This window comes from Microcebus murinus, chromosome 1 (assembly GCF_040939455.1).
Source record: "Microcebus murinus isolate Inina chromosome 1, M.murinus_Inina_mat1.0, whole genome shotgun sequence".
Classification (NCBI taxonomy): Eukaryota; Metazoa; Chordata; class Mammalia; order Primates; family Cheirogaleidae; genus Microcebus; species Microcebus murinus.
In genome coordinates, this window is record NC_134104.1 from 64416651 (window position 1) to 64439398 (window position 22748).

Below are 22748 nucleotides of genomic sequence, written 5' to 3' on the forward strand. Positions count from 1 at the left end.
ACAAAAGTTTTTAATTTTAATGAAGTCCGTATTATTTTTTCGTTTGTTGCTCATGCTTTTGGTATCATAACTAAAGATCCTTTGCCTAATCCAAGCTCATAATGATTTATTTCTATGTTGTCTTCTAAGAGTTGTATAGTTTAAGTTCTTACATTTAGATCTTTGATCCCCTTTGAGTTAATTTTTGTATACGGTGTGAGGTAAGGATGCAGTTTCATTCTTTTGAAAGTCCTATCAAATTGTCCTAGCACCATTTTTTGAAAAATTCTTCTTCCACCTGTTGGTCTTGACACCCTTATTGAAAATCAGTTGATCACAGGTGCACAAGGCACCCCCATCTTCCTCACCCCGCCACCACCTGCACTCCTCAATCCACTCCTACCCCATTCTGGTGCTCAGGCTGACACCCTCCCCTGGGCCACTGCCACCATCACTCTACCCAAGTGCCTGCCCTCTCCCCTCCAGCTGTGCTCTACCAGCCTGGCTGGACACCTACTGAAGGGAAGCCAACTCCAACATCTAGTCTGAGACCATCCCAAACCAATGTCTGCTTTCCTTGGCCCTACTTAATGGATTTTGGACTGAATTGCTGGGGAAGGAGAGGGCAAGAAGAAATGGAAAGGAGGGTCAGTGAAGAGGAGAGAAGGGAGCAGGGAAAGAGAACAGAAAACCTATTTCAAAGATACTCTAAAGTCCCCCTCTGGGCTCTGCACTCTGCCTATCACCCTGCTAGTGCTACTTGCCAATCCTGCATCCCAAATAATAATAGTTAATATATGGTGAGTGCTTACTATACTCCAGGTAGTATGCCAAAGACTTGAGATGGGGGTGCCTTGTGCACCTGTGATCAACTGATTTTCATAAGGGTGTCAAGACCAACAGGTGGAAGAAGAATTTTTCAAAAAATGGTGCTAGGACAATTTGATAGGACTTTCAAAAGAATGAAACTGCATCCTTACCTCACACTGTATACAAAAATTAACTCATTTAATTTTCATAACAACCTCATGAGATAAATATCCCCTTTTTATAGAAGACTGAATGTAGAAATGTTAAGTTTACTTTTGCAAGGCCACGTGACTAGTTAGTAGAGAAGGGAGGATAGGATTCCAGGTTGTTTGCCTCCTGGGTCAATGCTCCTAACCTCCAAGTGCTACTGACACATGCTCAGAATTCATTCTCTCAGCTATTCTGACCCCGGAAGCAGATAAAGAAGTGAGAGTTGAAACAGTGATTGTTTTTTATCACCACCGCCAACTCTTAATGCTTCATAATGGAGGAACTGTCCTGTTCATCTGTCTTCAGCTCCCAGCACAGTAACAGTAACTGAAAAGCGTCTCCCCTGGCTAACCCGTGTTAATGCTGTAGAGCTCTTACGTACCAGGAACAACCACAGACAACCCCACTGGCCTGATACAATAACCAGCTCTGTGAACACATTTCAGTGACCCCTGTGTGATTTTTTTATAATCCCACCCTTAACTAGCTACTTGAACTTTTTGAGTTATTTCCCAGAAATGGCAGAATTTCTGCAAAACAAAGGAGTTGAGATTCCAAAGGGTCCTGGGCAGGCTTCCTGACCCAAGACTCACCATCCCCACAACCTTCCCCAGTGCACGTCTCTTGTATTCTCCAGAAGAGGAATTTAAGGTTGCTTCTCCTATCCTCCTGAGGATAACCAAGGATGACATCTGTCTTTTGTCTTTTGTATTAAAAAATTCCTTTCATCCTTGGCAATCCTCAGTATCTCAATAATTAGTTCTCTGTGTAGCAAGTTTCATATATACCATAATAAATTACAAATTGGTTAAAAAGTGACAAACTAGAATAGTTTAAAAACAACTTTCACCTAGATGAATTTTTTTAAAGGGAGTATCTTACTTTAAAGGATTAGGAAGGGTGTTTGAACAACAATTATTGGCATTCCCAGAGTAATGAAAAGAAGATAGACCTACAATTTCATAAATTACTGATGGAATGTGGTTGAAAGTTTTTTGGCCATTTAGCACTTTTAAAGGAGCAAGTTTCCCCCCACCAAAAAAACTGTCTTCCCTTAGCAGTACTATTGCAAACAAAGGAAAAATGACATTTCTGAAATATTTCCGCACCAAATTTGAAGTGAGTGGGATCTGGGAGCAAACATTTGTAATGGATGGCAAAAATTATTTTGCCTGACCCCAAAAAGAGAAACTGAGGGAATGTACTCTTGCCCTGCAGGGGTGAGGGACTCAGTCCCAGCTGTGACAGGCACTCCCAGAATTTTCTGCCACAGACAGCATTTTAAATGACTGGTATTGGGCCAAGTGAAGACTCAGAGTGTATGACTGTTCCCAGGGTTGTGGGCAATGACTGTTTTCTCTGGGAAGCAGATTTCTTCCCCTTCCTGAGGGAGAAATTCAATTATTTTCTGTCTAGTTCTCACTCAGGAGAGGGCCAACAAATCATCCTGGGCCCCTGAGGCTTCCCTTGCTGTACGGGAAGTTCAGACGCAGTGGCGAGTCTCTCCCAAGGAGCTACCCAAGCACTGCTGGTCTAAACCGCAGTATGAGAAGAACTGCATAAGGAGAAAATGTCCTAATGTCCAGCAGTCTTCTGCTTTTATCTCACTGGCCAGAACTGTCTCACTCTACCAGGAGCTGCAAGGGAAGCTGGGTTGACTGCTACCCTGAACAAAACCACGATTTCATTGGTGAGGAAGATGAGAATGGATATAGAATAGGAAAACAGCCGTGTCTCATGCATCCCAGGCACTGAGAACCACAGTGCCAGCCCTCACAAATAGGTGGAGGAAAGAGATAAACCAGCAATTACCATAACGGTATGATGGAGATCATGATAGAGGTGTTATCTTGCTGAAAGACTTGATAGCTGAGACCTGAAGTGTGAGTAGGAGTTGGCCAGGGAAGACAGGACACACAGAAGTTCAGAGGTTAAGACTGGGTCTTGGCCGGGAGCGGTGGCTCAAGCCTATGATCCTAATGTGAGGCCTCTGAGAGGCCAAAGCAGGAGGATGGCTCAAGGTCAGAAGTTGGAAACCTGAGCAAGAGCGAGACCCTGTCTCTATTAAAAATAGAAAGAAATTAAATGGCCAACTAAAAATATATAGAAAAAATTAGCCGGGCATGGTGGCGCATGCCTGTAGTCCCAGCTACTTGGAAGGCTGAGACAGAAGGATCGCTTGAGTCCAGGAGTTTAAGGTTGCTATGAGCTAGGCTGACGCCATGGAACTCTAGCCTGAGCAGCACAGTGAGAGTGTGTCTCAAAACAGAAACAAATAAACAAAAAAAACAAAAGCAAAAAATAGTTTGGGGCCGGGCGCTGTGGCTCACGCCTGTAATCCTAGCTCTTGGGAGGCCGAGGCGGGCGGATTGCTCAAGGTCAGGAGTTCGAAACCAGCCTGAGCAAGAGCGAGACCCCGTCTCTACTATAAATAGAAAGAAATTAATTGGCCAACTGATATATATATAAAAAATTAGCCGGGCATGGTGGCACATGCCTGTAGTCCCAGCTACCCGGGAGGCTGAGGCAGAAGGATCACTCGAGCCCAGGAGTTTGAGGTTGCTGTGAGCTAGGCTGACGCCACGGCACTCACTCTAGCCTGGGCAACAAAGCGAGACTCTGTCTCAAAAAAAAAAAAAAAAAAAAAATAGTTTGGGCAATATAGCAAGACCCCATCTCTACAAAAAAACTAAAAAAAGCATGGTGGGGCAACCTGTAGTCTCAGCCACTCAGGAGGCTGAGGTGGGAGGATTGCTTGAGCCCAGAAGTTCGAGGCTGCAGCAAGCTATGATCAGCCACTGGACTCCAGCCTGGGTGATGAGACCCTGTCTCTAAAGCTAAACAAATAAAATTAAATAGGGACCACGTTTCATTAACCTGCCAGTTTACAAGATTAGAAATGTATCATTCCTGGAAATGTGGCACATCAGCAGGGTCTACTGCAGTAGCACTGAGTATATTATTACTCTGTTTCCCAAATTGCTATTCCTGGAACACAACTTATAAAAGAGAACACAACTTATAAAACTTTTAGAAAACTCTTTTTTTTTGCTACTGCACCTATTTTGTACATTCTAATCTCAAATTGGCTTTTCAAAGGGCCAATTAAAATATAATATTCTCCAATCAAAATAGTTTACAACCCACTCTTCACCCACATTCCTAATTTTGTTTTTGCATTGAACTTTATCACATTTCAGTATACTATATAATTTATTTCTTTAGTATTATCTCTCCTCACTAAATGTAAGCTCTTTGAGAGCAGCTATTTTTGTTTTGTTCAGCAATGTAATGATAGTGGCTAAGCTAGAATATGTAAGGTATTCAACTATTTGTTAAAAAGAATTTGCAGGCCCGGTGCAGTGGCTCACGCCTGTAATCCTAGCACTCGGGGAGGCCAAAGCAAGCGGATTGCTCAAGGTCAGGAGTTCAAAACCAGCCTGAGCGAGACCCCGTCTCTACCAAAAATAGAAAGAAATTAATTGACCAACTAAAAACATATATAGAGAAAATTAGCCGGGCATAGTGGCACATGCCTGTAGTCCCAGCTACTCGGGAGACTGAGGCAGAAGGATTGCTTGAGCCCAGGAGTTTGAGGTTGCTGTGAGCTAGGCTGACGCCATAGCATTCACTCTAGCCTGGGCAACAAAGTGAGACTCTGTTTCAAAAAAAACCCAAAAAAACAAAAAGAACTTGCAAATGTATTATCATAGGTGTTTCTTCACATGGCTGCCTTCTGTCCTGGTGAGGAAGGGCCAAACTCATCTCTGAAGATTCTCCTTCTCCTCTTTTTGTGTGTGGGTCACCGAATCCTACCTGTCCTTCAAGCGACAGTCAACGAATTGTTCTAAGGTAGTAATTACACACAAGACATATGTTTCAGCAAACAAATCAACTTCCAAAAAAAGCAATGTGTCACCCATCTTCATATATGAGGCTTTCGTTGCCATTCATCAAAAATTAAACCTATTCATTCATACTAAATCACTCCACACTGTCATAATTGCACATTTTTCATAATATCTGTTACAATGGAATGATTCAGTAATCTTACTAGCATAATTGGCTTAGCTAGACGCATTTTGGCAGACCTGAAATTCTGGAAAGGCTGTTATGAATCCTTTCCAAGGATGTGAATTTCCTCCTGAGCAGTAGCATCAGGAAGATCTTCACTGTCTTTTCATTTTTGCGTCCATCCTTTCAACTCATTCATCCATTCAAAAATGATTATACATCAACTTTGCAGAAAATCTTTTTCACTGCCCGACGCCTAAGAAATTTTTCTTATTCAGAAGACTAGATTATCTCCACAAATGTAGGTCTTGTTCTACCAATATACCCAGCAAACTAAAACCATGACCTACAATAAGAGCTCAAAAAAGTTCTGTTCTCTTATTGCTTATTTCCAAATGCATAATCTGATGAAAGTCAATGTACACAGGCCTATCAGAGACCTCTTTGGTCAATCTAACTGGGCCAGAGCCAGGTGGCTTGTTTAGATCACTGTGGTAGGCAGAATCCTAAATTGGCTCTCCAGGATGTCCCACTCCCAGAAAGGGAATGGGGACCTCAGTACAACAATGCAAAGATTTGAATTCTGCCAACAAACTCAATGAGCTTAGAAGTAGATTCTTGCCCTAGAGACTCCAAATAATAGCCCAGCCTGGCTCTCAGCTTGATTTCAGCTATGTGAGACCCTAAGCAAAGAATTCGTCAAGTCTGCCCAGATTTTTGCTGCAGAACTGTGAGGTAACAAATAGATGTGATAATCATTCTGTTCTAGAAAGTGTTTCTTTGCAAAGACCAAATCCTACAATTACAGTAGGTTTTTTACTAATTCATTTACTATCATGTAAGCCCTCCCTGCTTTTCCATTTCCTGAATTTCTGCTTTCCATGGAATACTGTCCAGGAAAGGATTCCACCTCAAATTAGTTTTTACATTTGAAAACAAGTTAACGTACATAAAAAAAAATCTTCTTTGGACAGTGTCTAGCTCATGCTACTACCCTTTTATAATCAACCCACATCCTGAATCAAGGACAAGAGATGAAACAAAAAATAAAAAAATTATTATAATCAACCCAAAGATAAGTCAAGGGATAAACTCACCAATAACCAAAAGGTCCACATCCATGCAAATAAATTTGTAAAACTAAAAAAAGTACAACTGAAATAAAATTAGATATTGAAAGTGCAAATCTCTTATGAGAACTTACTGTCTTAACATAGAAAACAATCAAGTAATTATGTACACTGAGTCAGAAAATTATTTTAATAGTTACAAAACTTTTTTTTTATAGAATCAGTATAAAATAGCAGTTGATTTCTTCATAATTATCAGAATTATTTGTACTGAGGTCTTGGCTAAGTGGGGCTGAAATCAACAAAAGGTCTTGGACTGTTGGCTCAGAAATCATCCTAGGAAGCCCACCCTGTTGATATCTGTCATGCTTAGCTCTTATGAGATGACCCGGTCCTTTAAATAAAAAGTATCTTTCTTTCTTTATTCACTCTTTGGAGGCTTGAAGTGAATTCGGCAGCGTTCATTAAACACCTAAAATATTTAAACAGAAACAAAAGTCACTAAGTCACTCTGTATAAAGCAGGCCTGGAACTAAATTCAATGTGGCGTGCATCAGAAGGACATTATGTCTGTCCCAGGTCAACAGATCCAGGAAACAGAAGAGTTTCCTCATCAGTTATCAGGTGCTGAGTACGTAAGAGGCCTTGATTTACGTTTATAAGATAATTTAATATTTTAATAAAATTAAGTTATTCAAGGAAAAATCATCAAGAGCTAGTTAATTTAGTAACTAATAAACATCAGTTCCATATTCTGGACATATCTTGGACAATTAGATAAAAATACCTAAAATACACTAAAGATAAACCTTTTCCTTCTTTTTTAAGAATAGATTTTGTTATTTAAATATTTGTTGTCCTTTTCTAAATTGTGTCAGATCCTTTTCACAAGTAGGTATACTTGCCAGGTAGATCAATTTTTTGCGAAACTGTATGAATTTATTAATTTTTTGTTCTACTTACCTTGCTTCTAAAAATCTAAACAAATAATAAAACGTAAATGCTTAAAATTCTTTTTAAAGCCTCATTTTCTGTTAAGTGGATAAATCATATTTTCTTTAAAACTAATATCAAATCTGAAACAGTTCGCTCTTCCCACTACATTTTTCATATATAACCTCTACCCTTGGTTTTCAAGCCAGATGTTCATTTGTACCCCTCCCTCACTCAATCCCAAGAATAACTCAATAACTAAATGTTTTTCAATATGTGACTGTGTTAAAGAAAAATTTGGTACAGCTATTCAATGAAATACCTATGCAAGCTTAAAAAAGAATAAGGAAGCTTTTATGTTTTGATTTGAAAAGATCTCCAGCATATATTAAAGGAAAAAAACAAAGTGTGCACAGCATAGTTCCATTTGTGTAATAAAGGCAGAAAAATACATACACACATAAAACTAGAAAAGTTACAAATATCTGAAAGCATATACCACCCTTTCAGAGAAAAAAGTGAAAAGGACAGGAGACAGCTGAAGGAAAGGGGTGGGAGGCAGAATTTTTACTGTATATCCTTTAATATTTAAAAAATTTTTGAATCATATATCTAAAAATTTTTAGTGTCCAATTTAAAATATTCTAAAATCGAAAAGAATTTCTTCACAGAATTTACCCCCATACAGACTACCTTGATGTAAAGAATAAATCATTTTTAAATTACTTATGTTGGCTGTTGTTAACTATCATAAAAATAAAAGAAAAATCTACACAGGGAGCTTCTAAGGTACTGGCATTATTCAATTTCTTAAGCTGGGGGTCAGATACATGTATGTTCATTTTAATAATATTCTTTAAATTCTACATGTTACATACTCTTTGGTGTATGTGCCTCACAATTAAAAGAAAACATGTTAGAAATTATGTAGACTCTTTCTGGCCTTTCATCTTATAGCTCATCTCACTCCAGTTTCCAGTCCTGATATTTCCCTGAAATTCCCAATGTTCAGACCAGACGAGGCCTCAGATTAGTGGCTTTGAAACACTAGAGTTGGGATGATATATACAACCTGGCTGAGCCTCTCCAAATCTTTATCCTAAATGATTTCCTATCCGATCCACTTCTACTGGCCTACTACACCACAGCTGCATTTTCTTCTTTTTAAAACAGGCAAGGAGCCTCATTTTCTGTTGAGTGGATAAAGCATATTTTCTTTAAAACTAATATCAAATCTGAAACAGTTCACTCTCCCCACTACATTTTTCATATATCATAACCTATACCCTTGGTTTTCAAGCCAGATGTTCATTTGTACCTCTCCTTCACCCAATCCCCAAGAGTAAATATTATTAATGTTTCTCCAGAGAATATAAACGTACAAATACTGCCAAAATCTTCCAAGTGGCAAACACCTTATCACATTGGTAGAAAGGGCAGGAATAGGAAATCTTGGCAAAGAGGATGAGATAAAGAAATGTGATAAAGCAAAGAAAGTCAATTTGTATTTTGCAATTTATTCATGTCTCAGCAAGTTGGTACATTCTGTTTTTGGTTTAGTTAACCTCTCTCTTAAAAGCATATGATTTAATACCCCTTCATTAAATTCAAAAAATCAAACAAAATTTTCAGTTCATCTTCTCAGATTTAATAGATTTGGGCCCTTTAGAAATATTATAGATGAGGAGTTTTAGAGAGGGGTAAATGGATATACTTTTACAGAAAACTAAAGTCAGAGTTTTGTGATTTTTGACTACATGTAAAGTACTGGGATCTGGTCCCCTAATCTAGTTCCTAATCAGAACTATGCAGTGGTATTAAGGAGCATATGAATCTATGAGCAATAAAAGTTCCCCCCCATCAGATACCAGGAAAGTTATGTACAATAAAAAGTTTCATGATCAGATACATTAGAAGACAGGCAACTGTAAAGGGTAGCTAATGATATGAAAATTTATGAAAAATACCTCAGCTCAAAAGGCTAATTTTAACAAATAACCTCCTTAAAGGTCCTATACATCAAATACGCCTGTAATTAGTATTAGGAGATAAAAGAATATCTCTAAGTCTGTTATGATAGCAGGTCATACAATTCTACCATATGCTTGTAAAGCTCTTTTTTTTTTTTGACAGATACAGCGTCTCACTTTGTAATCCAGGCTGGAGTGCAGTGGCAAGATCACAGCTCACTGTAGCCTTGAACTCCTGGGCTCAAGAAATCCTCCCACCTCAGCCTCCTCAGTAGCTAGGACTATAGGTGTGGGCCACACCATGCCCTGCTAATTTTTTTTTTATTTGTTAAAGATAGGGTCTCGCTATGTTGCACAGGCTATTCTCAAACTCCTGGCCTCAAGTGATCCTCCTTTCTTGGCCTCCCAAAGTGCTGGGATTACAGGTGTGAGCCACTGTGCCTGGCTGATTTTTAGAAAATGGCTCAATTTAAACACTAACTGCAAGCCCCCCTACAACAACCAAAAAAAGGTTAAAACCCTGAGTTGTAAATGTAAATGAGTGATCTCTATTCTCCTATTTTCCTTAGAGCCTTAAGGTGTTCTTTGCTCTTTCTCCCTTGGCTTCCCTTTGGTAGTTCAGTTTCCCTGCAACTTCTTTCTAAGAACCAACATTATTTTATACCTTCCAGCTCCTGTCATTTACTACTTCTTCAACATTCAGTTCCGATTGCATCCATTTCAACTGCAAGAAAGAAAAAAAAAATTAAAGTTATGAAATTTAAAGAACTAAAACCACACTCTTTTCCCAAGAAAATCTGCTGCTGCTTTTGTATTCTTTATCTGTTAATGGTAGATTTTTGAACCTTCTTTGACACAGCTCACTCTCCCTATATCTAATCAATTGTGAAACTTTTATAACAGTGGCTCTCAACCTTTGCTGCATATTATTAATCTAATCAACCTGAGAGCTTTAAAAAAAAATTCCAATGCCCAGTCAGTTCACAGAAGACATACATATGGACCATAAACATATAAAACAAAATGCTCAATTCTTCAGGAATAGGCTTTAAAAAAAAAGCTCAATCTTACTCATGTATAAAGAAATTAATATTAAGTCATAGTATGACAAAATGAAAAAGTCTGATATAATCTAATTTAGTGAAGGTGTGGGAAAAGATATACTCATACACATTCTTAGTAAGAGTATAAATTGTTGTAACTTGTATGGAGGGCAATTTGGTTAGACTCATCAAACATGTACATTCACACGTCCTTAAACCCAACAATTCCAGTTCTGGAAATTCATTATACAACTACAGACTTGCAAAGATAGTACAGAGGAATAAAAAAAAAAAAGACAAGGAGGTAGAAACCTGATTTGGATAGAGAATTAAGAAAAACGACTCAGGAAGTAAAACGGAGAGGAAAGGGACTATACAAGGCCCAAGTGATCTAGAAAGGTATGAGTTTCCCACATCTTGACCTACAACCAGAGGTCTGAGGCTAAAAATGCTGTCTTTCCAACTTTCTTTCTTTTTTTTTTTGAGACAGAGTCTCCCTTTGTTGTCCAGGCTAGAGTGAGTGCCGTGGCGTCAGCCTAGCTCACAGCAACCTCAAACTCCTGGGCTCAAGCGATCCTAATGCCTCAGCCTCCCAAGTAGCTGGGACTACAGGCATGTGCCACCATGCCCGGCTAATTTTTTATATATATATCAGTTGGCCAATTAATTTCTATTTCTAGTAGAGACGGGGTCTCCCTCTTGCTCAGGCTGGTTTTGAACTCCTGACCTCGAGCAATCCGCCCGCCTCGGCCTCCCAGAGAGCTAGGATTACAGGCGTGAGCCACCACGCCCGGCCCCAACTTTCTTTATAACTGTCAACCTAATTACTGCACAGAAAAGTAGCCAATTTCATTGCCACGACCCATAGTACTCCTAGTCACATCTGGTCAGAGGACTTGAAAGAAGCTAGCTAGTTTCAGGAACAGGGCTTAAATGCTCAAAAAATGAGAAGAATAAAGCATGAACTACAAGGTTGAGGCAGCAAAGAGGTTAAAACCAGAATGTTTTCCTGAGGCCACAATCAGAAACCCAGACCAGATTTGGGAACAAAATGCCAGAGAGCTTGACAAGATCTGGGCAACATGAGTCTGACACCCAGGCCAAAGATCCTGACCAATCAGGAGTGTAGCTCTGGCAAGTTTGAGAAATGTGCATGCAACACTAATAAAAATGGAACTTGGTACTGATCCAATGGCTCCTTGCAAATTGCCTTCCTAGATTCAGAACTGGTATCAGAGCACAGTCAGGTACACATAGCTGGAACTGTGGAATGAGAGAAGGACTGCATATCTGACAATTGGTCCTATATTGTGGAGTAATAACAAGCCTGAAGAAGCCCACCAAGCAACTTAAGTTTGACATTTTAATCAGCCATACAGAGCAAAATCATCAAAGCTTCACTACTCCCATCAAAGTGTCAACTCACTGCCAAAGAAATAACAACTTTGGGCCGGGCGTGGTGGCTCATGCCTGTAGTCCCAGCTACTTGGGAGGCTGAGGCAGGAGGATTGCCTGAGGCCAGGAGTTTGAGGTTGCTGTGAGCTAAGCTGATGCCAGGACACTCCAGCACAGGCAACAGAGTGAGACTCTGTCTCAAAAAAAAAAAAGGAAATAACTTCAGTTCAATAGCAGGGTGTGACAACATGTCACTAAGACAGTCTTCATAATAACTCTCTAATATTTAAAGAGATGCCATGGGGAAAGGGGTTTAGACTTATCCTGTGGTGCTCCAGAGAGAAGATTAAGGAGTAGTATATATACATTACATGGGGGCAGATTATTGCAATATATAAGAAAAATCTTTGAATAATTAGACCATCAAAAAAAGAGAAGACACTGAATCCTCTCCCCACAATATCCTGCTCTTAAACAATGGTTAAAACTTCATTAAACAAAGGGTAGAAGCCACTGGTTGGTGATATCATAAAGACAATTAATGTAACACATATGGAGTCACAGAGACTCAAAAGGGAAAGGAACTGCTACTTTGTAACAGCCAATATGCTAGCTCTCACATATATTATGCAATCTTATCCTCACCAAAAGAAAAAAGAAAACATAAGAAGTTACTAAGCATCAACCCCATTTTATAGACTGAAAATCAGAAGTTTCAGAGCAATTTATTTACAAGGTTACAAAGTCACCAAGGTATATAGGATTTATTGCCTTAGAGCTGTCTGCCTTTATAAACCATGATTTTTCATATTCTAGAACACTGGAGATATTACAGCCAACTTCTAATACAATTTCATCAGTGGCATCAATAAACTGCCACCTCTAAGATAGTTGTTTTTGAGGCTCTGAGTCTTCAACAGGTAAATTTCCTCTCAATGGCCACTAATAGGTGATAGCAGTTACAGAGTTCCAGCAAGGAATGTACTTTTTTTGAGTTAAAGATTCAGGTAAAGAACTGAAGATTTTTAGATCTCTGTATCTAAATAAAGTATGCTCACTAAACTAAGTGGAATTTGACTATTAGTCACAACTTAATTTAAAGAAACTGACTGAATCCAGAGTCAGAAGAAATGGGTTAGAGTCCAAGTTCTACCACTTATTAGTTCATGAATATGGGAATCTCAGTTAGTATTTCTGAGTCTCAGTTTCCTATAATGGAAAATGAACAGGTAGAGCTGAAATATCTATAACAGCTCTCTCTTGATTCCATAATCTTCACGGCACATTTCCCATTTCCTTTTTTGCTTACATACTACTGATGGTTATCCCCTAGCTCTATGTATTATAAGGCCAGAAAGCAAACCTCACACAGCTCTCTGATTGGTTTCTAAAACCTTCCTTGCAGTGGTCCTGGTGATTCTCTCTGGGATCTAAAGGGACAGGGGAAGATGTGAGGCCTGAGCAACTTGTGTGACACTCCCAAATACTCAGTGGTTTAGAGCCTTGAACTTTGCTCTTCACTAACAAGAGTCACTCTATTGTGTTGAACTTAATTTGCAAACAGCATTTTTTTGGTTTATGATTTAACAGCCCTGCCCTATAGTTTCCTTTGTCAACATCTTCAAGAGTCTGTTGAAATACAAAATCCAAAATCACCTAGACTTTAATCAGTTTTAAATCATCTATCTATAAGCCTTCATGAACATAGAGGGTAGGGTAAGATGAACATGATCACATAAATTCACTGTCTGAGGAATCCGCCAGTGCCTGATACGGTAGTCACAATCTGTAGTCATGAACAAAGATAGCAGCAAAGACAGTGACTGGATCCAGTGAGACATCCTGAATCGGTGGAATGACGAGAAAGTGCTGCAACTTGCCTATGCACCTGTGTACATGGAAAGGTTTTTCTTTTCTTTTCTACCAAAGGCTTTCGAGAGATGACAAGGTCCCCTTTTCACAGTTTGGCTATATCTACTAATCTAAGGGCAAACTTGACAACTACTCAGTATGAAAAGCATGACTTCATTCCACAAGGATCTGTAAGTCACCTATTGTGCCAACTTAAAATATGAACATGATTTTGCTAATTGTACAGTGATCATGTAAGAAAAAAATCCCTGTCTTAGGAAATAACTAATGAATTTAGGGGTAAAAATGGTACAATGTCTCCAACACACTCTCAAAACAGTTCAGGGGGAAAAAATGTTTATGCACGTGGGGAGAGGGGGAGAGGGAGGGTAGAGAGAATGAATTGTTAGGTATGTGGGACAAAATATGAACAATAAGTGAATATAGGTAAAGGGTACATGGAAGTTCTTTGTGCTGTTCCTCCAACTTTTTTGTAAGTTTGAAATTATACAAAACAAAGAGTTCCCTCTAAGAGTGCCCTAACAAAAAGACGGCAACGCATTGCATATAATAAAATATGCTGTATATTTCAATTGTTTTGTTGACACATCACAGACAAGGGCTACAAAGAAACAGTTCTGCTGCATTAACTAGATTCTGAGGTTCACACTGTCTGCATTACAGTTGTCTTGGGAAAATGAAACTTCCTCTGATACATCCCAGGTGAGTACTTGCTGTTTTTTTAAAAGTGAAAACACTGCAGGGAGGGGGGATGAAGTGGACAAAAGGCATGTCCAAAAAAGGCCAAAGACCCATAACAACTTTTACACAGTAGGGTAATAAATTATAATGAGGTACTAGTGAATCTGGTTATATTTAAATAGTACTACATTTTTATGGCTGAAGAGAGTAATATCCTAAAGCTAAATAGTCTGTATTATATTACAGCAGATTTCTACAGAATGAAATCAGAAATAAATATTTTCAAACTCTAAATATATTAAGAAATGTTTCTTCTCAAGTTAAGCCTCAAAAGGCAGATACCATACAGATGTGATTACCCTAGAACTTCTGATGTGGTGCTGGTCTGTACTGAGCCTTCAATAGAGGGGGGAAAAAAGGAATGAATATAAAATTACATGCTTATTTTAGCTAAAGCTGCTACACTGTATCTGTTTATGAAATACACATTAATTTATCAACTAACATCTAAATGTAATAAAATAAAGCCCAATAAAAATGAAGCATTAACCTCCTGGTTATTTTTTTTTAAATAACCATTACTTATTCCAAAATTTTCATATTAAAAACTGCCTTTATTTTGAAGGCTACAATTAAATAAACTTTGCCTGAGAAATGTCAATTCTGTTCAACTTACCTTTGTCTGTTCTTTTCTAAGTTGCTTTAATAACGTTAAATCGTCCAAATTCTTTTCTCTCTCTTCTCGAAGGTTTTTTACTACTGCTGAGGTCTGGGCTATACAACTTTTTATGACTCTGTCCCTACTGGCATGAGCTGCCATCAACTAAAAGAACAAAGGAATGAAAAGGGGGGAAAAACACATGGATTTATTACATTTTAGTGTTTTCTTAAAAAAATCCTCATTTTGATACTACAGAAATTTAATATTTTGTAAAACATTGTTAAAAATTGAATCCATGGAAGGGAAGACTACATCAGCTAAATCATCTAAAAACAGATAACAGGAAGCACCTCTGAGGGGAGAGGGTATGAGGTCCTAGACTGTTTTCTTCCTCAATAGGTTCTCAGTATTTCCTGCTCCTTTCTGCCTGCATTCCCCCTGCTGGGCCTTTCATTGCAGTTTCCTTTACCCCACATCACTGTCTTATTCCATCCACATGTTCCTCTACCCTATACCCACCTTCACACACCTCTGAGCCTTTTATTGCAATTCTTCCTCTTTTTTTGTCCTTTCATAATTTTTTCAGTCTCATGTTGTCAACAAGTGAAAGAAATTATAAATTAAGCAACCTAAATAAGATCTTACTTACCTATGTAAGACAAAGCCTTTTCAAGATCATTAAGTATAAGTACTGATAAGGGGAACTTACATATGAAGCACAGTGGTTGCATGAATTGTTGTGCACTGATCGAAAGCAAGGATATCTGACAGGATGACTCTTTAATAACCTCCATCTTAATGTAATAAAGCTAATAAAAAACAGTTCTTAACGATTTTCTGTCTTGGGTAAGATGGTCATGTTTCAAACACACTCCATGATCACAGCCAAATTTTGATGATACTGCTAAATTTTGCATTTGTAAATCACTGTTTCAAGTTCATAGACCTTTTTATTGTCCAGTATTGATTTTTATGTTAATCATAGGAATAAACAATGTAAAGCTAAAAAAATTTCACAGATTGAAGGGAATATGCTCTAATAAGGGGATCTCATTGAAATTATTTTACTTTTACCATGAGTATCCTTTTGAGATTTGGAATTTCTAAAATTAGTGCTTCATAATAACTTTACTGATCATCTCCTACGAAGAAGTGTTATCACCAGAAAATGCAAATATTCCTTCATCAACTACAGAAGGAAGCTGGGTCAGGGACTAAAGCCAGGGTGACTAGGAGCAATGTGAACGTTTCCAGAGTTCTACTTCTTGACTGAGCCAATACTTAAAGGAACTCAGTGGTACTTATTGGCATGGGTACTCTGTTGCAGGCCTGATACCTGGTGCAAAGCTACTTGATAAACTATCCTTTACATGATATACATGTTACTGGATCCCTCTAGGAGGCAGATACAAAGAAAAACCCAAACACATACACAAGGATATCCAAAACAGAGAGGTTCCAAATTTAGTATGCGAGGTTATCCTGATTCAACAAAGGATTAAAATATAATAATAATGATAGTAGTAACAGCAGACATTTATATGCAAAACACTTAGTATAGGCAAGCACTTTATATTAACTCAATCCTCTAACAATCCTATGAACTAGGTACTATTATTATACCACTTTATAAATAAGGAAACTGAGGCAAAGAAGTTATATAACATGTTCAAGGTCACCCAGCTAAAAAGTACCATAGGTGGGGTTTATTCTAGATCTGGAATCCATGTTGTTAATCACTGCACTATAAACCTCTAGGTTAACTGGAAAATTACAAATTGAAACAACTGAATGAACTATAGAGATTATATCAGCAGTGAGGTAAGAAGGGGGTATCAGTAAAGTGACCATAAATTCTAGTTCTTTAACCAGAGACACTCAAAGAAACTAAGTGAAGTGTCAAAGAACCTCATAGTAAATTAGGACTTAGACCCATATTACCTACTCCCAATACTGGATTCTACTCAATAAAGTCCACAATTTTGCAATTTTCTCAAGCTACAGGACTTACCTGATCATTCAATAAAATAACATACATACTTTAATATAAAAGCACTATAAAAATACCAGTAGTTAATGCTCTGAATTGATATGAATAAGCTTATCTAAAATGGATTTGGGAAAGGCACTTTAGGTTTCAAATAATGTTTTATTTATATGACCATGAATCCAAATAGTAACCTTGTGGTAGAATTTAAAATAGCAAGTATCATTTGGACTTTCAAGTTAATGAATGGACATAAATAAATAAACTGTAACAAATATTTAACTGTATTGTTATTTCCTTCGGCTTTTGGAAATTAGAAAGAGAAATAAAGGCAATAAAAAATTATATATTTGAGAAACCAAAGCCTCAGGAAAGGACATTTTATTTGTGGCTTTCCTTCCCTCTCAACTGCTAAATGCTTCTTTTCTCCTTCCTGAGGAAGGGGAAAAAAGAAGATATAATATATATAAAAGGTGTGAAGTGTTTTAATTCTTCCATATATTAGCTGTCTGGCTTTTTCGGGTTTATTTACTCAAAGTCCTTGCTCTTGTTACTGTTTTACTTTGCTGTTTGTTTCACTCCCCTCTTATTCTTTTGTGCAGAAGGTCTCTGTAAGTTAAAGTATGCAAACGCAGAGGCCAAAAAAATGGCTGCTCCATTTCTTTAGAACTATCTCTTCACAGATTAGTGCATAAGATCACACAGTTTCTTTAGTTTGCAGAAACCAGATCGAAGCTTATATACATCCTCAGATGTGGGCAAGGAAACATGAAGATGTCATTCTTTTATTCACAGTTTAGTTACATGATCATTGATTTCTTATTCTGCCTGCAAAGAGAGACATAAAAGAAGTGAAAGAGAGATTCAAAAGATACACTTACAGACTCATAAAGTTGTTTACAGGTTTGGCCGGCATCAATTTTCCCTGCAAAGGAAGCTGTTGGAACCGTAGTGTTTAATTCATGTACTATTCTGTCATCAATTGTCCTCATCACCTTGAGTAATTCCTATATATATTTAAAATAAAAGAATATAACCCGAATGGAAAGTTAAGTAACAAAAAATAAGTTTTTAAGCAAAAAACAAAGCTCTTGGATATTTCACAACACTTTAAGTTAGACCAAGCCAAATATAGTACAACCATAAGAAAATCTTTATTATATAAGGATGATAGGTAGGTTCAGTAATAGTAATTCTAATAGTGGGCACCAACTCTGCCTCCTTGGCTCAACTGTGATTGTCTTGAGGGTTAGGACTATCTTACTCATACTTAAATCCAATTGCTGGCATCGTGCTTAGGAAACAGTGCATGCTCTTTCCATCTCCAGCACACAGCCAATAGAGTTCTATTGAACTTGACTACCACAGATTTTCCATCATAATCCAGTGTAAGGATCCAGCTTGCTCTATTCCCTCTTTACCTGTCATTATAAAAGATGCTAGTAGAAAACTTCTGGAAAGATATGCAAGAAACTATTAGTAGTAGTTAACTTGCAAAAAGTAATCTATACCCTCTTAGGCTTTTAGCCTTTTAGTTTTTTACTACAATCATGTATCATTTTTTAGATAAAAACAAGTAAAACAAAACATACTGCTAGAGAAGCAATCAAAGCTCTTCATGGCTTTCATATTCACAGCACGAAATCAGTTTTACCCTTGGTAACCCTGCACACATCTCCCAAGGATATCCTCTTTCTCAGAAAGTCTCCAACTCTCAAAAAACCAACCAAAAGAAAAATACCAAAAGGGCAGGGAACTTAGAAAGACTGGTGATAATGACCCACCCCGTATAGTCCCTCCTCCCCACATTTGGATTAGCACACCACTTCTCCCTTGTCACTAGAGAAGGCTGAGAATCACCTACATTCCGTCTTCAGATGTTTCCAGCAATACATCTTCTTTTTCTTGTTTCTCAAATTTACAAAAAACCCAAACATTAACAAAAAAACCATGACTACTGAAAAATCAAAGAAAACAGAATTACAAACTATTAGGAATATACTTTTTTGAAAACATCCAAGTTAACATTCAATATACGTATTAAAAGAACTGCTTGATTCTCTCTCTCTCAACATACCATCCTACTTCTTTCCTTTGCCAAACTTAAATCCCTGACTGCAACCAACTCCTTCATATCTTTCCTTATCCATTTGTTAAAATAAAAACTTTTACTGTGATTCAAGTATTACTTTCATTTTAGAAAAATTATAAGAAAATTTTAAAGAAAATAAAAATTATCCATAGTTGGCTGGGTGCGGTGGCTCATGTCTGTAATCCTAGCACTCTGGGAGGGCGAGGCAGGCGAATTGCTCAAGGTCAGGAGTTCAAAACCAGCCTGACCAAGAGTGAGATCCCGTCTCTACTAAAAATAGAAAGAAATGGACAACTAAAAATATATAGAAAAAATTAGCCGGGCATGGGAGCACATGCCTGTAGTCCCAGCTACTCTGGAGGCTGAGGTAGAAGGATCGCTTGAGCCCAGGAGTTTGAAGTTGCTGTGAGCTAGGCTGACGCCAAGGCACTCTAACTAACCCAGGCAACAGAGTGAGACTCTGCCTCAAAAAAAAAAAAAAAAAAAAATTATCCATAGTTAACTATTGTCAATATTTTAACATGTCCCTTTGGTCTTTTTTCCTACATATATCTATGAATATTTTTTATAAAATTTAGGTACTTTGTAACATTATAAAGTCCTGCTTTATGACATCATACTATGAGCATTTTGCCCTTGTTAATAAAAATGCCTTGAAGACAGTTTTACTAGTTGCATAAATATTCTTTCCTGTGGAGGCACAACTTATCTGACCACTTCCCTACTAGGCCTGGAAATAATGCCACTGAAGCAACTTATAAAGTAGCTTATATACAGGGGTGGGTGGTGGGTGGGGGAGCCATTCCCATTCAGTGATGTAGAAATTGTGAAAGAATGCATTGTTGAAGTCGTAGGATGCTTAGACCCTGATAACATTTCAAAGTACAAACAACTGCCTCTTTTAAGGAGAATCATCACTGATCGGCAGTATGAATTAGCCTTCAACAGAACTTCATGTAATACTTCAAAAGGAAAATATGTATTATTCAATCGCTTTGGATGAATCAGCTCATGCTATTGACTTGAAGCAGGTTTTATACTTCATTTGGGTCATAACATAAAATTTTCTTTGCTACAAAGTTACTTGCTTTGGGCACTCTTGGGAACAGAACAACTTTCAAGATAAATGTCATGAAGTTAGATTGAATTTGGTAAATTTAGTGAGTGTATGTACAAGACGGTGCACCTTCCATGACAGGAAACCATGAAGGGTTTATTGCACAGATAAAAAAGTATTAACAGATCCAGATGCTTTCATTTCTTTTCATTGTATCTTGGATCAGCAAAATATCTGTGCTAAAGCTACTATTTTAAGTGACACTTTGCAACAAGTTGCAAGTATTAACTATTTGTGTGCAAATATAACACAGCATCATTAGTTTCATAATATGCTTAAGTTGAACAATGAGGTATTCAGTGTGGATTTGCCATATCATTCTAAAGTGCATTAGTTATTGCATGGACAGGTCTAACATCAGAATTTTATCTCTGCTAGAACAGACAGTTAAATTTTATGAAGAACAGAATCAGCAATGTGAATTATTGAAACAAGATTTTCCTAGGAATGCAGCATTTCTGTGTGGTATCATGTCAAATCAAAACGATTTGAATATTTCTTTGCAAGGTAAAACTAAGTCTATATATGACATGTGGCAAAAAAATACAAGCATTTCAAAAAAGCTATCTTTTGTCAAAACAATTCTTCAAAAGGAAATTTTGGGTGAACATTTCTCCAATTAGGAAAGGTCATTGATGAGCAGGATAATATATGCGAATCATTTGAAGAATATGCAGCTGTTATAGACCTATTAATTAGAGAATACAATGAAAGGTTCACTGACTTTAAGAATCATGACATCACACTCAATTAGCATTTCAGCCTCACCTAGTTGATATCACCAAGGCACGTAAATAACTATAGATGAAATTGATTGAGCTCTCAATAGATGACATTTTAAAGTAATTGATGCTAAGAGAGACCCAACTAAAACATGGAAAAATGCAGAATACCCATGCCTTCAGCAACATGCCCAAAAAATTCTTTCTTGTTTTTCAACCACTTATTGCTGCGAATCTACATTCTCCTACCAAATCAAGATGCTCTTAAGGTCACAAATGACTAGAGGATCAATTGAAACTGCAGATCTCCATGCTTCAACCAAATATTCAGATGCGTTCCAACAAAAAGCAGAAACAACGAAGCCATTAAAAGGTTAACTTTAACCTTATTCAGCCTGTGAAGATATTTTTCCTCTTGAAAGAAGTAAATTGATGAAGTAAAAAAAAGTTAACTTTAAAATTAACAAAGTTTTTTTTGAAATTATTAAGTATACAGTAGTTAGATTTTTACAATATAATGTACATTTTTAAGTGTATCTAATTGAAGTTTCTTGAATGCAGCCTTATTTGATTACAGCTAAATTAATCCAGCCTTCCAACATAAAAAGGTTCCCCACCCCTGATATAGACCATGGAAATGATTAAGGATTCTGTTCTACCAGCAACAGGGTTTTAAGCAAGGGATAACATTAATTTGTATCTAATGACAATAAGGCTTATTGTTAATTGTTATGGAATATAGTATTGTGTTAAAATTTTGTGATCTTTTGGAGATAAAGATGGAAATATTTACAGAAAAAAAGACTGATATTTGGGATGTACTTCAACATAACCAGTTTAAGGTGAGGCAAGTGGTAGTAATATATAGATGAAAAAAGAGTGGCCATGAATTGATTGCTGGAGTTGGGGGATGGGTTCATAGTGTATATGGTACCATCTCTCCTTTTGTGTATGCTTGGGATTTTGTAGAATAAAGCTGTTTTTTTTTTTAAAAAGTCCTGTTTTGGACTTGTTAAGTTTGAGATGCCTGTTAGATATGAGTAGAAAAGTAGAGTAAAAAGTTGAGTAATCCTAGCACTCTGGGAGGCCGAGGTAGGCGGATTATTTGACCTCAGGAGTTCGAAACCAGCCTGAGCAAGAGCGAGACCCCGTCTCTACTAAAAATAGAAAGAAATTAATTGGACAACTAAAAATTTAGAGAAAAAATTAGCCGAGCATGGTGGCGCATGCCTGTAGTCCCAGCCACTTGGGAAGCTGAGACAGAAGGATTGCTTGAGCCCAGGAGTTTGAGGTTGCTGTGAGCTAGGCTGATGCCAAGGCACTCTAGCCAGGGTAACAAGAGTGAGACTCTGCCTCCAAAAAAAAAAAGTTGAATATACCTGTGTGACACTGATCAAGGCTAGAGTTACATTAATGAACTGATGTTCCTTAAAGCCATGAAATTAGAAGAGATCACTGAAGGAGACTATAGGAAGTGAAGAAAGCCAATGATCAAGAAGGAATTCTAGTATCTAAAAGTACAAAAAAAGTCTATGATGTCACAGAAGTCAGGGGAAGAAAGGTTTAAAGGAGGAAATGGTCAATTGTGGTAAATGTTACTAAGTCAAGAATTATATGTACAAGAAATTAACTTTTAGACCTAGCAGAATGGAAATCATGGGTGACCTTAAAGTGAGTTATTTAAACAATGTTTAATGGATTGAAAAATTAATGTGGCTTAAGTGCAGATAGTAAGAGAAACCATGGTGTGAGTTGAGATCCACTACTACAGGTCATGTTACAGAATTTTAGTCTTTCCCCTAGCTTTGGGTAACCAATGAAGTGCTTTAAGTATGGTGGTGGGGTTACATGATCACAGTTGTGTTCTGAAATGATTACGTTAAGGTATAGAAATTGGACTGGAGAGGAATAAGAGTAGATGTAAAGAGATAAGTTAGGAGATTGGTACAACAATATAGGTGAAAGATTATGTAGTTTGACATTGCCTAGGGTTTTTATTGACTCTGAACTTTAACCAGTTTTGAGTTTGAACACCAGCTATACCTTAACCACTACAGCCAAATTCCCCTCCAATAAAACAATTTGGACATACCATTAAGTTCCTTGCACAGCAATGGGAATTTATCTGCATTAAATAGGTAATGAACCCATCAATTTTACAGTCTTACCAATGGAACCTATAAATGTGGATC

General features: G+C 37.5%; 1 protein-coding gene across 4 annotated transcripts in view; it reads right to left on the bottom strand.

The window, feature by feature from the left end:
- Positions 1–6245: 6245 nt before the first annotated feature.
- The window catches only part of MIX23 (mitochondrial matrix import factor 23), a 56307-nt gene continuing 39804 nt past the window's right edge, over positions 6246–22748 (bottom strand). For all 4 annotated transcript variants that reach the window (XM_076002038.1, XM_020287167.2, XM_012780497.3 and 1 more), the window contains 4 exons: positions 17507–17632; positions 14654–14800; positions 9651–9710; positions 6246–6555 (listed from right to left, as the gene is read on the bottom strand). In XM_076002038.1, coding sequence (XP_075858153.1) covers positions 6505–6555; positions 9651–9710; positions 14654–14800; positions 17507–17632 — 384 coding nt within the window. In that variant the 3' untranslated portion in view covers positions 6246–6504. The remainder of the gene's footprint in view (positions 6556–9650; positions 9711–14653; positions 14801–17506; positions 17633–22748) is intronic.